The 18,323-nt window shown below is 38.4% G+C and overlaps 1 protein-coding gene across 1 annotated transcript; it reads right to left on the bottom strand.

Annotated features, from left to right (window-relative positions):
- Positions 1 to 443: 443 nt before the first annotated feature.
- NUP42 (nucleoporin 42) lies at positions 444 to 18,323 on the bottom strand. Its single transcript, XM_030308098.1, has 7 exons — positions 18,125 to 18,323; positions 15,692 to 15,920; positions 12,503 to 12,597; positions 5,675 to 5,751; positions 4,848 to 4,934; positions 2,493 to 2,577; positions 444 to 1,281 (listed from the first exon to the last, which is right to left on the bottom strand). Exons 1-7 carry the CDS (start codon positions 18,234 to 18,236, stop codon positions 713 to 715), a joined length of 1,254 nt encoding a protein of 417 aa, XP_030163958.1. The 5' UTR covers positions 18,237 to 18,323; the 3' UTR covers positions 444 to 712.

Raw genomic sequence — 18,323 nt, 5'->3', positions numbered from 1 at the left:
ACAGGGAGACCCAACATGTATGAGAATTCTAAGAGAAGTTCACTAGAGCTGGTGAATCTTGACCCCACCACAGACACTATTTATTCACATGAGACCACAATTTCCATTTCTCTTACAATCCTGGGCCCATTTAAGAATTTGCCTAAAACTGATGATGAATACTCAAATAGTGGTCCATGAGAAAGTTAAAACTGAGGGGGAAACAAAATTATGAGGGGAAAATGTCTCCACAGACCTGAAAAATACATTTTTGCCGTTTAAAAACTTATTTCTCTTTAAGAGAATTTTAACATAAAGGAAAGTGATGCTACTGATGTTTATTTGGTAAATAAGCTACATATTTAAGCATTTTTTCCCCTAATGGCTTTAGGAAAGATCTCCTTCCTAAAAAAAAAAAAAATGTTTACAGGTAAACCTTTAAAGGGTATGACAGTAAAGTGATGTAGAATGAGAAAAGCACTTTATTCAGTGCACACGGACAGTTTTTCCAGTTCCATTCATAATTAAAGTAAAAAAAAAAAAAACCTCTTGAGTATTTTTTATGAAAAAAATATTGAATTTCAAAACCCCTGAAGTTACTATTGAAAGCTTATATTCCTTAAACGTGTATATGTACATATATACGTATATATTTGAACCACTCAGAGAAATTATATATGAACCACTCAAAACAACTTTAAGAGCTGTTCTTTCTGTATTTAAAATTGTCCTTTCAGATATTTAGAAGTTCCACAGGTGGTGGCTTTAATGGAATTTTTCCCAGAGTAAATTTCTTGGATTGAAACTGCTCCAGTTCTTCTGCTGTTAGTTGATCCTTGGGTGTGAATAACACATTATCTGTTGTGATGCTGCCATTTGAGACTGGTAAAGAGGTGGATATGCTGCTATTTCCAAAGGTGTCACTGGATGACTTGGAAAAAGCACTGTGAGAATGTGAGCCTAGATTACCAAAACCAGCCACAGAATTGCCACTTCCAAAGGCTGGGGCTCCAACAGAGCCTGCTGCCATGGGAGCTGGAAATCCTGAAAATCCAGGTGATCCAAAACCGGAAGCTGCAGGACTTTTAAAAGAAAATGAAGCAGCAGATGTGATTGCAGGTTTCCCAAATCCAAATGTTGGAGTGGAAGTAGTGATGGCAGAACTGGCAGGGGGTGCGGCTCCAAACGCTGGAGTATTCCCAAACACAGAAGGACTTCCAGAAGCGGCAGAGGCAAATCCAGAGCTTGGTTTAAAACTAAAATTCTGAGCATTAGCACTGCTGCTGTTATGCACTGGAAAACCTACAAAAACCAGAAAAAGGAAAAAATAACCTATGATAAGTCAGAAAATGTAACCATATTAACCACCCCTCCTTTTTTTCTTATTTCTGCCATGTTTGAATGTTGAGAAGCTTTATTGGAAAAAGTGAAAAGAAGCAGCTAGAACAAACCCATTAAAACCCTGTCGTCCTGTCTTTCTGCTGTACTGATCTCATTTGTACCATGATTATCCACACTCATGGAAACAGCTTTGAGAAACCTCTGGGATTAGGAGGTGGACTTTCGCTTTCTGTGCTCGTGTGCCCCAAGTAAATCAGCTATATCCATTATCAAAGACTCTTTCCTCAGCTATATTCTTTTATTTAAAAATTTTTTAATTTAAAAAGATATTTATTTTGGGGAGGGGGGAGAGAGAAAGAGACAGAGAGAGATGAGGAGAGAGAATCCCAAGCAGGCCCCATGCTGTCAGTGCAGAGACAAACGCAGGATGTGATCTCACCAACCGCAAGATCACGACCTGAGCCAAATCCAAGAGTCAGATGCTTAACCGATTGAGTCACCCAGGCGCGCCAGCTATATTCTTTTAAGCAAATACAGAGTGGTCACTTCATCTCAGTTTCCTCCTGTATAGATGGAGTGATTCTCAAGCCCCTTCCAGCTCTCAACTAAGATGAATATGATGAAATCATACTCTAATAATCGACATCTCTAGGTTTTGCCTAAATTTTTCCTGAGTTGCCATTTTTTGCATACTTTTTATGACAGTTGAAACCCTCAGTCCTACTTTGCATTTTTATTTGTCTCTAAGAACCATTGTTCACCTGTGTCCTAACTTAAAAAATTTGTCCTTTAAACTAAAAAAAACCCCAAAACAAAAAGTGACACAGTATTGCCACGTGAGACAATACTATGCTGTTATACACAGTGAAAAGAAGGTCCTCAATTGTGGTGCTGCTACAACAGTTACTATGTATTCCTATAAAACTTTTGAAAAAACTCCTAAAATACACTTTGAAAGCTTGAGCCATAGGGTCTTTCAAAAAACATGCTCCATCTGACCTCCATTTCACAAATGACTGATGAGCCAAATTCTTTGAAACTCCATTATGGAAGACAGTAGAATCTGCAATGGTAATTTAATGTCCCTAAACACACCTTCAGACTTTATGATCTGAAACCTCTAAAATCCTGTTTCCAAAATGGATAAAGTCTTGCATCACTTTATCATTTACCTGGTGGCCCAAATGTTATTCCTTGCATACTGCCAAATCCAAATGTAGCTGCTGCTTGATTTACTCCACCCTTTACATCTGAGAGCTGTAAAAAAAAAAAAAAAGCAGGCAAATAATAAATTAGTTGATGAATAATTCTCAATTCACAGCCAAATTAAATTTTAAAAATGTGCACTTACCAGGCGCATAGGTGGCTCAGTTGATTGAGCATCCGACTTCAGCTCAGGTCACGATCTCATGTTCTGTGAGTTTGAGCACCGCATTGGGTTCTGTGTGAACAGCTAGCTCAGAGCCTGGAGCCTGCTTGGGCCTGTGTCTCCCTCTCTCTCTGCGCACCCCGCCCCCCCAACTCTCTCTCAAAAATGAATAAACGTTAAAAAAATTTTTTTAAATGTGCACTTAAAAATGTTTACCATAGAAAAATGCCCACAATATGAATACGCATAGGAAAAAATGGACTAATTTCAATGAGTTAAGAGCAACTCATGAATTATGAGTGATGAATTATGGGTGATTTTAATTTTACTTATGCTTCTAAAATATTTTCTAAATTTCTTCAATGAATTTATATTAAAATCAGACAAAAAAATTTAATAATACATTTTAATGACTAGGTTGATTATCAAAAAATCTAGATTTCAGGCAAAGGGCCTTTGGAGGCTACCTAGTCTACTTATTCTGATGCCTGAATTGATTCACAATTACATAATTAAAAACTTACTATTAAAATCTATTGAACATTTCCTATTCCTTGAAAATACTTTATGTTCTTACTATTTTCTACTCTAGAAATATCTTTCATCTCTGCATAGTGAAATCTCAATCTCCCTTTATTTTATTTTTAAGTTTTATTTATTTAAGTGATCTCTACACCCAATGTAGGTTCAAACTCATGACCCTGAGATCAAAAGTCGGATGCTCTACTGACTGAGCCAGCCAGGCACTCCTTTAAAATCCCTTTCAAGGAACTTTTCCCTTACTCCTTACCTCCAAGAAGTTTTTCCTAACTAACTCAAACAGATATGATTTCTCTTATTTGGAAGCCTCAATAGCATTTTCTAAAAATCAATTTCATTGAGGTATAGTTTATACGCAATAAGATGCATCCATCGTATATATGTATTTCAGTGAGTTTTGACAAACTTCTAGTCACCACCACAATCAAGATTTAGAACATTTCCATCACCTCTAAAAGTTCCCTTGTGTTTTTTTCAGTCAACTCTCTCCCAAACGCTAGGTACAGGGAAGAACTCATCTCCTATCACTATAGATGAGGTTTGTTTTCTTTAGTGTTTCATATAAACGGAATCACATAGTATGTAGTTGTTTTTTTTTTTGGTCCAGCTTCTCTCCTTCAGTGTAATATTCATTAACAGGTAAACAGATAAACATATATTCATACACTGGATTAAAAGAATAAAGAATGAACTACTCATATATGCTAAGCCCACTGTGGGTGGGGCTGTCCAAGATCTTAACCTATGGAGGGGCACCCAGAAAAGTGGCAAAGAGCAAGGAACTTCTAACCCTGAGGGTAGTTGTGTAGTTCTTTGGACTCAGTTATCCCCTTTACATCAGTAATGGTGATGGTGGGCTACCTCTCATGTACGGACAGAATCCTTCAAGAAGTCCTACTAAACTTAAATGGCATTATAACAACTAAATGGTGGAGAAATTAGCTTACCCAAGAGTCTATTTAGGAAGTACATATTTAAGAAAGGGGTGGAGCACTGCAACTGTCACACAGTCATTTACTAAGTTAGGCAGTGACAACCATCATATCCTTTTTAGAAGGTAGAGATATAAATCGTCTGGGAAACTCTAAATATCTTGTTTCAAAATAAGGTCCTTAAGAAGTTTTAATGGGAATAAAAACATCATAACTTTATTGACCAAGATAATGAATATGCTATAGTCAGGATCATGTATCTTTGGAGACAAGTGGGTATACATCTACTAAAGGCATTTCTATATAGGTCAGGGAATAGATGGTGAGTGTTTTCCAGTCACAAAAGCAAACAGTAGTCTAAATGTGTATTCAGATCATTTTTTAAGGCAATTTCTTTGTAAATGCTAATAACCTGGTATATTTGAATTTATGTAACATTTTCAAAACTAGACTACTTAAGTCAAAAACTTTACCCTAAGGAAAGCAAAGTTACCTGTGCTTTTCTGACTGAGGAACAGAGAGAAAGCAATTCCAGGACTGTGATTTTAAATGATACAATCCTGAGAATGTGTATCATAATTCTTGACAGAGAACTTTAGCTTTGCTTTCTAAATCCAAAGTGAAATTCTCTGCAAAAAAAGTAATAGATAAGACACTTCCCTGTAGAAAACTCTCCCAATACTCACCGAAGCTATGTTAGCCGATGTATTTAGATTTTTCAGTTCATTTACTCTGTTTCTCCACTGATTTATTAACTGTTGGAGGGAATTTAGCTAAAGAGAGAAGACAGAAAAATAATCAGTCAATTCTGAGTGTTTAAGTTAGTCTCTCTAACTTCATGTCTTTATTTGCTAAAATCACAAGTTTAGAAAACATTTTTATGGCCCATTACTCGTACAATTTGCCCAAGATGCTCCAGCTATAGTTCCCTCCCTGTTCTCCAAAATCTTGTGTCACCTGGTTTAGAATTTCAAGTAATGTGGCAGCACAGAGGTAGTTATATCTGGATGGGAACAAACATGTATACTAGTTGAAATGCATGATCATGACCGTAAACAACACAAAAATACACTTCATGTCATTTCTTTTAAGCACTAACTTATTGAACTCCAGCTTTTTTATTTTTTGACATCTCATATGTGAGAATGTTAATCTGTACCACAGACTGTGTCTTATTTCACTGCTTTTCTAGAATTCATCATGGTGTCTGTACCTAACAGATGCTCCATAAGTGTCAAATGATGAAAGGGTCTGACTTCTATGACCGATCACTGGATAATTTGCAAGAAAAATAGTGACATTCCTAGTTATATAGTCAAAATATATTATTACCATTTTAGATAACCAACCAATTTCAAAGAAAGTAATTTAGAAAATAAAAATAGCCTTGTCTTGAGAAAAATTATTAGACCTCATCCACTTTGCCAATGTACAAGCAAGCCACTACAAACAGAGAAGACTATAATTAACAGCTAATCTGGTATTAAGGTAGATGAATAGGAAACAAACTTACATAACTCTGTAAGTTATTGCTGGTTAAGTAGTTATGGTATTCAAGCCTCAATTCCTCTGGTGAAATGTCTGTAAAACCTGAAGTGAGGAATCAATTGGAATCTTTAAAATAAATACCAGTACTTTTGATAGTATAGTAAAGCTAGAAGTCCTAGACAAGAATATATGCTAACGTTGATCATAAGAAAATTTTCATAATCATAAGGAAAAATTTCAAAGCCTATATGTTTAATAAAGTGTAAGATTAAAATAAAATATAGTTGTATATTTGATATTTAAAGGGGGAAATTTTCTAAAGATAAATGGAGTGTAAGGAATAATACAAGAGTTAACTACATATACGTTCAAATTTCTGTCTAAAATAATATTCTGTATGCCAGAAACTATAATAAGCAAAATTAAAAGGCAAATGGAAAACAGTAACTTTAACATATATGACAGGAAAAGAGCTAATGTCAATGTGTAAACAACACTTACAAATCCATAGGACAAACAAATAGGAGCAAACATAATAAACAGGCAATTCACAAAAAAATTCAAATAGCCAGTAAATAAGTGAAATAAAAAAGTTCAGTTTAGGGGCGCCTGGGGGGCTCAGTCAGTTGAGCATCCGACTCTTGGTTTCTGCTCAGGTCATGATCTCAATTGGTAAGTTTGGGCCCCACATAGGGCTCTGTGCTAACAGTGTGGAGCCTGCTTGGGATTCTCTCTCTCCCTCTCTCTGCCCCTCCCTGACTTGATCTCTCTGTCCCTCTCTCAAAATAAATGACTAACTTAAAAAAAATTCTTTAAAAAAAAAGTTCAATTTAAAAATACAACTTAAAATACAGATAAGATACTTTACTTGATGGCAAAAATTAAAAATGGATGGTATTTATTGTTAGTAAGGGTGTGGTAAAATTGACATTCTCCTAAATTGCCTTTAAGGGAACCAGAAAGGCACTTTTCTAGGAGGACAATTGTCAGTACGTGTCAAATGCCTTAAATATGTTTGTACCTTCTGTCCTTAATAGAATTTCTAGGATTTAACCTCAGAAAATAATCAGACCTATAATCAAAGAGTTTTATGTATGAAGGTGTTCATTCTAGTATTTTTAGTAATAGAGACAAACTGAAAACAACAAAGTAGAATACAAAACTAGATTATGGTCCTAATTATATATATACAAACAGGAAATATGGTTGTGTGTGCGTATTTTGAAAGGAATAATCTGAAATATTATAGTTATCTTTGTGACACCAGGTGATCTTTATTTTATTTATGTATTTCTGTGTTTTTCAAGTTTTCTATGCCAACAGCTGTAAATTTATAATTAGGAAACTTTTTAAGAAAAGAAAAACAACATTCAGGATATTTCCTACAGATAATTACTTGTAACCCAGATATCATTAACTCCATGGACTTCTACACCCCAGAATAAAGAAAAGACTAAATGTTCAAATTAGAACCTTGGATTCCCTCTAACAACTTGTCGTTATACCATCTTTAATAACTGTTCAGGCCAAAAAACCTAGGAATCTCCTTGTATTTATCTCTTTCCCCACATCTAATTAATCAGCATCCTGCCAAGTTCTAATTCCAAAATGCACTACGAATTTGACCAATTCTGTCTCCACTGCTAGTGATTCTAACCCAGTCAGTCACCAGCATTTGTCTCCTAACTCATCTCCTTGCCACTATTTTAGTTTTCACCCCACAGCACTCCCTACAGACCACTTCTTTCATACAACAGTCCAACTGAGTTTTTTCTAATCAGATCATGTCCTTCTGCTTAAAGCTCCACATGGCTGTCCTGTACAGTTAGTCCAACATGATCTGGCTCTTGGCTGACTCTATGGCCTTATGTCCTATTACTCTTTCTCTCATTCACTCTCCTCCAGGGGTTCTGGCCTCACTTGTCTTCAAACTTGCCAATCTTGTTCCTACAAGGGTCTGTGCACTAGCTATTCCTACTGCCAGGAATGCTTTCCCCAAATCTTCCCATAAGAGACACCTTCTTCTCACTTAGGACTCCGCTCCAATCCTGCTTTGTAAGAATGGATAACTTACTCTAAAGAAAAACTGTCCCTCCAGTTACTTTATCCTCCTTCCAGCTGTTCCTCATCTGAACCACAGAACACAGAAAATTATCTGAGTGACTATTTTCACAGTTATCCCAAGGGGGTAAAAAAGCAGTATCATTTTAGATGCATAGAGAGTTAATTCATTACAACTGATGTCTAAGAACAGTTCTCCAACTTTTTGGTCTCAAAACCCATTTATATTCTTAAAAATCATTAACAATGCCAAAGAGCTTTTGCTTATATAGGTTATAATATACATATTTACCATATTTAAAATGAAAAATAAGAAATAATAGAACATACTTATTAATTCACATAAAAATAAGAATGCCAGAATTCAACATATGTTGAATTACATATCAACATAAATGAAAAAAACTATTTTTCAAGCAAAAAATAAAAATTTAGTGAGATGATGGCACTGTTTTATGTTTGTAAATGTTTTTTTGCATACTTTAATGTAAAAATATTTTATTGCTAAAAAATGCTAACCCTCTTTTGAGCTTTCAGTGAGTCATCATCTCTTTGCTGATGGAGGGTCTGTTTGTAAATTTTTTTAATGTTTGGTTTAAGAGAAGACTGCTGGATTATTATATCTACTTCTACATTCAGTCTGTTGCAATATACTACCTGGCTGAAGTGTATGAAGAAAATCTGTTCTAACACAGATAGGGAGTTGGGAAGGAGGACTTTAATAATCTTTTCAGGTAACTGTGGTGTTAGGTTCTTACAAGTTTAGCTATAATGTAAATTTAAGCCTTAATATTAATTAACTTTTTGTATTATTATATTAAATCCAGTGGTTTATCTTGTGCTTAGAATGAATTTTTCAGCCATGCATGTTTTTATAACATCGTACATTGTCATTTAGAAACTACTGGTTCATTGAGTCATCTAGAACTTTCAAATATTGCCACATGCCATTTTACAATATCAAAAAACTCTTATTTGTTAATGTCACTGTCCATCTCATCAGAAGAGACTTAAAGAGATATTTAAGTCATCAAGCTGATAGTGGCAGAAAACAGTTTTCCATAATTCTAATTCTCACATGAAAGTTGAATTTTGTCACTGGCAATAAACAGTTGTTTTCTTTGAAGCAACAAACTCACTCCATTTGTTTTTTTAGAAAATGCTGCCAAATTCCTAAGTCTAGATAACCATAGCTGTCAGTCATTCTTTCAAGTAAAAACGGTCTATGGAAAAAGTGGCTGGTTCAGCTCACAACTCAAAGGATCACTCGTGTCTTCCCTCAAGGAAGATAACCATCATATCTGAGTACGTGGCAGAAGCATTTCATGTGTGCTTCTCATTTTGTCACACAGATTAAAAAAAGTGTGCATACAGGACACCTGGGTGGCTCAGTCAGTTGAACATCTGACTTTTGATTTCAGCTCGGGTCATGATCCCAGGGTCATGGGATGGAGCCCCGCATGCTGCTCAGTGCTGAGTGTGGAGCCTGCTTGATTTGTTCTCTCTCTGTCTCTGTCTCTCTCTCTCTAAAAAATAGTGTGGGGCGCCTGGGTGGCTCAGTTGGTTAAGTGACTGACTTCGGCTCAGGTCATGATCTTGCAGTTCGTGAGCTTAAGCCCCACGTTGGGTTCTGTGCTCACAGCTCGGAGCCTGGAGCCTGCTTCAGATTCTGTGTCTCCCCCTCTGTCTCTGCCCCTGCCCCGCTCACATTCTGTCTCTCTCTCTCTCTCTCTTTCTCAAAAATAAATAAACATTAAAAAAAAATTTTTTTTAAGGTGTACACTCAACGGTCGTGATTAATAAAATCAGTATTTTTACCTCTTCATCAAAAACTTTAAGTGAAAATGGCATTAAAAAGTTTTTTTTATTGGGGTGCCTGGCTGGCTTGGTCAGAAGAGCATGTGACTTTTGACCTCAGGGTCCGGAGTTCAAGTCCCATGTTAGGTGTAGAGATTACTCATAAAAATTAAAAAAAAAAATTTTTTTTATTGACTACTGTAGTCTGCTAGTACAGTTATGTTGCCTCTGCCTTGATTTATGCTAAGATACAAGGAGTTTGACCCATCAATGCTTTTGCACCAACAGTGCAAATGTCAACAGAGTGAAATGGCAATTAATGTCTTGGTATTATTATGAAAATATTTTTGAATTTGTAGAGCCTTTTGAAAATTTTTTAAAATTTATTTTTTTTAAAAGTTTATTTTTGAGAGAGAGAGAGAGAGAGAGAGAGAGTGCAGGGAAGGGGCAGAGAGAGAGAGTGCGAGGGAGGATCTGAAGTGGGCTCCATGCTGACACAGAGAGCCTAATGCGGGGCTTGAACTCACATACCTTGAGATCACGACCTGAGCCAAAGTCGGACGCTTAACCGACTGAGCCACCCAGGCGCTCCTGTAGAGGCTTTTTAAAAAAAGTTTGACAGGGGCGCCTGGGTGGCGCAGTCGGTTAAGCGTCCGACTTCAGCCAGGTCACGATCTCGCGGTCCGTGAGTTCGAGCCCCGCGTCAGGCTCTGGCCTGATGGCTCAGAGCCTGGAGCCTGTTTCCGATTCTGTGTCTCCCTCTCTCTCTGCCCCTCCCCCGTTCATGCTCTGTCTCTCTCTGTCCCATAAATAAATAAACGTTGAAAAAAAAAATTAAAAAAAGTTTGACAGAAAGCATGTGTGTGTGCACTCAAGTACAAGTGAGAAGGGGAGGGCAGGGGGAGAAGGAGAGAGAGAATCTCAAGCAGGCTCTATGCTGTCAGCACAGAGCCCACCGTGGGGCTGGATCTCACAAACTGTGAGATCATAACCTGAGCCCAAATCAACAGTTGGACGCTCAACTGACTGAGCCACCTAGGCACCCCAAATTTGTACAACCTTTAAAAGGGTCTCAGGAATAGGGCTGCCAGATTTAGCAAATAATACAGGATGCCCAGGGGTGTCTGGGTGGCTCAGTTGATTGTTTGACTTCGGCTCAGGTCATGATCTCACAGTTCGAGAGTTCAAAGCCTGCACTGGGCTCCCTGCTGTCAACGCAGAATCCACTTCAGATCCTCTGTCCTCACCACCCCCACCTCTCCCCCGTGTACAAGCACTCTCTCTCTCTCTCTCTCTCAAAATAAACATTAAAAAAAATGCAGGATTCCCAGTTAAATCTCAATGTCAGATATATAACAAATACTTTTTTAGTATAAGTATGTCCTAAATATTACATGGGATTTCATATACTAAAAATATTTTGTTTACCTAAATAAAAAAGAATTTAAATTTAACCGAGTGTCCCATATTTTATCTGGCAATCCTTCGTAGGAATCTATATTCCACAGTTTGAGAACCATTGCTTTAGGGCATTAGACATTAGGTTTAATTCCAAACTGATTAAAAAAGGTTCAGTACTTCTTTATTTTCTTTATAGAAAACACTATCTAAAACTATCTGATTTATTTGTATTATTTACTGTCTCCCTCCCTCAAGAACATAAGCTTTGTAAGCATGGGAACTTGTCTATCCTGCTCATCACTATATTCTTAGAACTTAGAATAGGGCCTGGCACAAAGGAAATTCAGTAAATATTTTGTTGAACAGCTGAGTGAATAAATAACTAAGGACTGGTGTGACAAATGCTCAGAGGGAATAAGCAGGCAGAGCTGAGACAGAGTAGGGATCCCAGAGTTCTGAGGGATTGCAGGGGCTCTCATCTGCGAGGTACTTGCTATTTACTCAACAGCACAGAGGTCCCAGGACCACCCAAAATAGGATTAGAAAAGTGTGGTGCTCTAGGTTTGAGTTCAGAAAGGGCTTAGGGACTACGCACAAAAGAAAACAGGGAGGAAAAAGGGTATTCTAAAGAAATGCTATCCCTGTAGCCAAGCTAAAGCTCTTTACCTTCACATGCTATCTCCAGAATAGGTCTCAACATGCTTTACAAAAAATAACTATCTTTGGAAGGAAATACAGGGAAGGGAGAAGAGAATCAGGCAGCCAAGGCCTTAATGACAAAAACGATGTGAATCTTCTATTCACTGTTAGCAGCTAAGAGTTTTGAAAGTTGTACCTATAGGGAACCAAGAAGGCAGAGACTCTTTGGGGCTTACAGAATTGGAATTGGGGTGGGTCCTGATTTCACTATTTTCCCATGAGAACTACATACTTTAAAAAAACTGTATCTTCTTTTAATTTTTTTAATGTTTATTTATTTTTGACAGAAAGATACAGAGCATGAGCGGGGGAGGGGCAGAGAGAGAGGGAGACAAAGAATCCGAAGCAGGTTCCAGGCTCTGAGCTGTCAGCACAGACCCCGACGCGGGGCTCGAACTCACAGACCGCGAGATCATCACCGGTCATGATCATGATCGGATGCTCAACCGACTGAGCCACCCAGGCGCCCCCTCAAAAAACTGTATCTTCTAATCTCTATCTCTGAATTATGAAGTTCCGCCAGAAAAATGGAATACTTTAAACAATGTCTAAACTCTCCTAACTGTAGCTAAGTTTGAGATTAGTTTATTAAGCATGACCTTCGTTTTAGAAACTAAGAGTTATACCGGGGCGCCTGGGTGGCTCAGTCGGTTAAGCGTCCGACTTCAGCTCAGGTCACGATCTCACGGTCCGTGAGTTCGAGCCCCGCGTCGGGCTCTGGGCTGATGATGGCCCAGAGCCTGGAGCCTGCTTCAGATTCTGTGTCTCCCTCTCTCTCTGACCCTCCCCCGTTCATGCTCTGCCTCTCTCTGTCTCAAAAATAAATAAACGTTAAAAAAAAAAAAAAAAAAAAAAAAAAGAAACTAAGAGTTATAAAACACAATTTCTCAATTACCTGAAATATTAGGCTTCTTTTTCACTGGCGAATAAACAGAAAACATCCACTGCCCTGATGATTCCCAAACTTCCATATCTTTTATAATTCCTTCTCTGGAAAAAAAAGAGCAAAGGAACTTTTTAATCTGCTTGTTAAAATTTATTGTTTATAATTTTCAATGACTCAAATTGTAAATTATAGTAAACATATAATTTCAGATTTTTTCAATTGTATTTTCTGAAGAGTATTCTTTTTTTTTTTTTTTTTAATTTTTTTTTTTCAACGTTTATTTATTTTTGGGACAGAGAGAGACAGAGCATGAACGGGGGAGGGGCAGAGAGAGAGAGGGAGACACAGAATCGGAAACAGGCTCCAGGCTCTGAGCAGTCAGCACAGAGCCCGACGCGGGGCTCGAACTCACGGACCGCGAGATCGTGACCTGGCTGAAGTCGGACGCTTAACCGACCGCGCCACCCAGGCGCCCCTGAAGAGTATTCTTTAAAGCAGAATTTATAGAATAAGAACTATATTTCATGATTTTAAATATTGTAATATTGGGGTACCTGGGTGGCTCAGTTGGTTGAACATCTGACTCTTGGTTTGGGTCAGGTCATTATCCCATTGCTGTGTTGGACTCCACACTGAGTGGGGAGCCTGCTTGGGATCCTCTATCTCTGTCTCTTTCCCTCCCTGTACCCCTCTCCTTTGCTCGAGAGCTCTTTAAAATAAAAAAAATTAGGGGCGCCTGGGTGGATCAGTCAGTGAAAGGTCTGACTGCAGCTCAGGCTATGATCTTGTGGTTCTTGGGTCCAAGCCCTGCGTCGGGCTCTGTGCTGACAGCTCAGAGCCTGGAGCCTGCTTTAGATTTTGTGACTCCCCCTCTCTCTGCCCCTCCCCACTCATACTCTGTCTCTCTCTCTCTCTCTCTCTCTCTCAAAAATGAATAAACATTAAAAATGAAAATAGGGGGCACCTGCATGGCTCAGTCAGTTAAGCAGCCAACTTCAGCTCAGGTCATGATCTCATGGCTTGTGAGCTTAAGCCCTGCGTTGGCCTCTGTGCTGGCAACTCAGAGCTGGGAGCCTGCTCAGATTGTGTCTGCCTCTCTCCCTGCCCCTCTCCTGCTCGAACTCTGTGTCTCTCTCTCAACAATAAATAAATATTAAAAAATAATTTTAAAAAATTAAAACAAAAAAATATAATACCAAAAAAGTTTATAGTTTTGGTTTTCTAGTAAGCTGAACCATTAACCAATACATTTATTAAATGAGAACTATCCAACTATACATATTTAAAGAACTAAAATACAATAAGATATACAATACTAACTTTAATCTTTGTTATCATAAACATCAATGGCCATTTAACTGGAAAAAGACACAAAGCACCATATGAGTAATACAGAACCATGACATTTTAATTTTATGTATGTATGTATGTATGTATGTATGTATGTATTTGAAGTTTATTTATTTATTTTGAAAGAGAGAGAGAATGAGCAGAGGACGGGCAGAAACTCTGAGAGGGAAAGATAGAATCCCAAATAGGCTCTGTGCCATCAGTGAGGAGCCGATGTAGGGCTCAAACTCACGAACTGTTAGATTATGACCTGAGCTCAAACCTAGAGTCAGACACTTAACTGACCAAGGCATTCAGATGTCCCCTTATTTAATTTGTTAAAAAAAAATTTTTTTTTAAGTAAGCTTCAAGCCCAGCGGGGAGCCCAATGCAGGGCTTGAACTCACTACCCTGAGATCAAGACCTGAACTGGGATCAAATCAGACACTTCAGCCACGTAAAGCCAGCCAGGCACCCAGAACCTTAAACTTTTTAAAGTGGGCAGGATTTGGGGCGCCTGGGTGGCTCAGTCGGTTAAGCGGCCAACTTCGGCTCAGGTCATGATCTCGTGGTCCGTGAGTTCGAGCCCCGCGTCAGGCTCTGCTGACAGCTCGGAGCCTGGAGCCTGTTTCGGATTCTGTGTCTCCCTCTCTCTGACCCTCCCCCGTTCATGCTCTCTCTCTGTCTCAAAAATAAATAAATGTTTAAAAAAATTAAAAAAAAATAATAAAGTGGGCAGGATTTTAGAGACCATTTTGTTTAATTCTCATATTTTGCAGAACGGAAAACAGACCCATGTCCATATAGTTATTTTATTGGCAAAGGTGTGGACAGATTTGACTCTAAATTAAATGTTTCCCTCCACTATCCAAAAAGCTACAATTAATAAAATTTTAGCTATCACAGAATTTTAAATAATTTTTAAATTATTTTACAACATCAAATATAGGAAGGAAGGCTTTGTTTGCTCTTTTACCTTTAAAAAATCAATTGTATGTAGTACATGGCTCAAAATGTTTACCACTTGTTCTAATTTATTACGGGAAATAAAAGACTAACAAGTATATTTAAGTTCTGTCCTCAAGTGGGGAGCTGAGGCAACAGTTACAGAGAGTCAGGGAATATTTTGGCACCAGTCATACATTCTACCATGATCAAGAAATCATAAGGAATATACTCCACAGTAATGAAGGAAATCAAATGAAATCAGTTTCAATGGGGTAGGTGAAATAAAAATTTTAGAAAGAAAAATGCCAGATGTTGTAAGTACCACCAAGATTACAAATAGCTTAAATTACCTCATACTTTGCAAAGACCTCATAATTTGCAACAAATTTAAACAGAACTACTTTAGAAAGATATTCACAATATAGTGTTAGCCATAGAAAAGTGGGAAAAAAAATTAGCCCTGAGAGTCACTGTACTGGTATGGTAAGGTGACCAATATTTTTTTTAATTTTTACTTTAGAGAGAGAGAGTGTGTAAGTCAGGGAAAGGGAGAGAGGGAGAGAGAGAGAGAGACAGAGAGAGAGAGAGAGAGAATCTCAAGCAGGCTCCACAGCGTGGAGCCTGATGTGGGGCTCAGGCCCATGACCCTGGGATCATGACCTGAGCTGAAATCCAGTTGGATGATCAACTGACTGAGCCACCCAGGTGCCCCAAGGTAGTACATTTTTAAGTGAAATAAAGTCTACTGTGACATATGCAAAATAGTTATCTCTGAGTAATAGGATCATGGGTGCTTTTTCTTCTTTTTGCTTATTCTGATTTTTTAATAATGTATTACTTCTTTTTTAAAGAAAATATTATAGGTACTTTTGAAAAAAATAAGCAAATGGGTAGTTAGTTTTTCTGAAGGCTTCCACTTACAGAAGTTTCTTTTCATCTTTCTGCTCATCAGAGCTGGGTGAAGCAAATGGATTCTGGGATAGTCCAAACCCCCTGTTCCTGCTATTTGAAGCTCCAGAATCCGAAGAACTGAAAGATGGCTTTTCTTGATCTCTGCTGCCCCCCCATGGTGTGGATTTGGAGAAGCTGGATGGCTGGATAACACTGGAGTATCTCTGGCTGGAGGGATTCCATCCACGTCTGTTACTACCTGAAAACAAACAAACAAAACAATTTTATTGGCAACTCCTTTTTTAAAACTCTAAAAATTTCATTACATTTTGCCTTATTATGTGCAGACATTATGCAAAGATTTAAGAAGCACATTTCCACTCATTTTAAATCACAAAATCCTTCATTTTTGATTTATATATTTACTTGTAACCAACACATCATGTAATGGTCTAGTGGCATTTTTTGTTTGTTTGCTTAAAAAGGTTGAGAGGCCTGTAAATCCATAGAAAAATAATGATATATTACTAAGTTAAGATGATATAAGCTTATTAAATAAACAATTGCTTGATAATGGATTTGGGATCTATCTTAGATCATAAGCTCCTTCAGGATAAAAAGTTCTGTCTTTACCATTTTTTGCTCTCCTACTGGGCCCTTACACAGCAGTAAAGTCTGAAAAATGAACAATGTATTAAAGAGTTTGTTGAATATAAAAAATTAGATCCTACCCTCTGTCCTTGAATAGATGCTTAAATCTATTTGACTCCATCTTCCCTCTGGGAAAACACCATTACCCACCTCTCTTTCATAGGGAGATTATAATTTACATGTGAATAAAATGCATTGAGTTCTATTATGAGCAGATTCTAATATTTCATAATTATTGAAATGAGCCAAGAGGACTCTCTCCTCGCTGTATTTAAAAAAATCTTCTCACTTAAAGTACCTCATTTACTCATCACTTCCTAGTGGGGGCCAAGATAATTCACCTTGTTTTTGACTGAATTAGGAGATATGCCATGAAATATATTAAAAACTGGAGTGATGGGAGATATATTCCTTCTTGAAAATTCATCTCCCATTTCTAAAACTACTTAATAAAACCAATGAGAAAAAGGAGCAGATTGCTGGGCCAGATTCCTCATGTAAGGGTTAATGGTATTTTATTTTTCTGAAGTTTCAAATCCTTTGGGGGATGACACCCTGAAGAAATTCATTCTTTCTTTTGTATATAGCTTTTGGCCTTCACTTATTAATTCTAGAAGCATTCCTTTCTGGGAACTAAATACACTGTTTACTTAATGAGTTTCATTTACACTTTCTTCAACCATTAATCCATTCAACATTTATTTTTTAATTACTACATTTAGAGTGAGTCTTCAAAGAATGTCAAATATTAAGTGGTTTTTCTAGGATATACACTCACATTTATCAAACCCCGAGTCATAATTTTTGATTTGGAATATTCACTAGACTAATGGTGGGTGATGCAAAAGGACTGTCTCCAAGACGAGGAGGGATCAGACGTGAAACCACAATGCAACATGAAGAGTTGGATGAACAGTCCCACAAGAGGGAAGGGAAGGAAGAGTAGGAGAGGTGGTCAGCATCTTGTGACACTGTCAAAGGCTACCGTCAATCCTTAGAAAATAAAACCTAACTATTCATCTGAACTTTAAAACTTTGCATTGTAATATGGTTTCATTTTTGTTCCCTCCTCATCTTGAACACCATCCTTTCACATCATCCACGATTGGCTTAAATATTCCAAAAACTTTGACAATCACTAAGGCCCAGATAGTAGGTCAACGCGGTCCTCCACCCCCCCTTCCCTCATAACTCACAGTTCTTAACTGGGCATCCCACCCTTCTAATTTTACCCCCAATGTTATGAACACGTACATTCACCTGGGGTATACCTTTTAGCTATTATTAGATTTTGAAAGGAGTTTGCAACTTCTCCAAAGTTAAGAATCCAGGCTCTGACCCCAGTTGCTAGCCTCTCTCTGGAAAAAAGTTTGGTAAAAATTATATTTAAGGTGACAAGGGAAAAAAATAAAGTACTCAGAAGGGTAGTAAAGCAAGGAGGCATCTGGGTCGACCTACACCAATTCTCCGGACCATTACCACCCACAGACAAGGTAGCTTTCCACGTACTCCCGACCTAAAAACTCATTGTTTCGCATTAGTAACAAAGGCCAAGTCCCTGTCTTCATCCCCTCAACAAAAAACAACCCAGGGACTAACAAGCTAATAAAAGCGTCGGAGAGAACCTGAACCCAGCCCGGTGGGCGGGGCTGAAGAGGGGACGACGCGAGCAACTCAGCGTCACCGGACTGGTGCACAGCGCCGCAAAGCCTAGTGGCGGGCCTCACGCCTGACGCCCGTTCCCAACCGGACGAGCCCCGGGCCAGGCCTTCCCCTAGTCGGCTACCGGCGTAGGACCGGGGAGAACGTCACCTGAGGGCTGTTGCTGCCGTCCCCCGCCCGCACCCCCGGCGCCGGGATGTTCGTTCCAGCACCGGTCTCCAAAGCGGCACCGGCCTTGAAGGAAGAATTGACAAATGGTCATAGCGACGGCGTCGCCCACGGAACGGTCTTCAGGCGGCACCCTCAGCAGAAGGAGAGCCCAATGCAACCACAGGTCCCACCCCGCTAC

This window comes from Lynx canadensis, chromosome A2 (genome assembly GCF_007474595.2).
Source record: "Lynx canadensis isolate LIC74 chromosome A2, mLynCan4.pri.v2, whole genome shotgun sequence".
NCBI lineage: Eukaryota > Metazoa > Chordata > Mammalia > Carnivora > Felidae > Lynx > Lynx canadensis.
This window is presented reverse-complemented; position numbering and strand designations above follow the sequence as displayed.

What these genes read in the sequence shown, in the direction of transcription:
- NUP42 (XM_030308098.1), bottom strand. Translation starts at nt 18,236, where the DNA reads ATGACCATTTGTCAATTCTTCCTTCAAGGCCGGTGCCGCTTTGGAGAC. An exon ending in AAAGATGAAAAGAAACTTCT is followed by an intron (nt 12,598 to 15,691) that starts GTAAGTGGAAGC and finishes TTTTTTTTCCAG; the next exon opens with AGAAGGAATTATAAAAGATA. An exon ending in CATCGGCTAACATAGCTTCG is followed by an intron (nt 2,578 to 4,847) that starts GTGAGTATTGGG and finishes TTTTTTTTACAG; the next exon opens with CTCTCAGATGTAAAGGGTGG.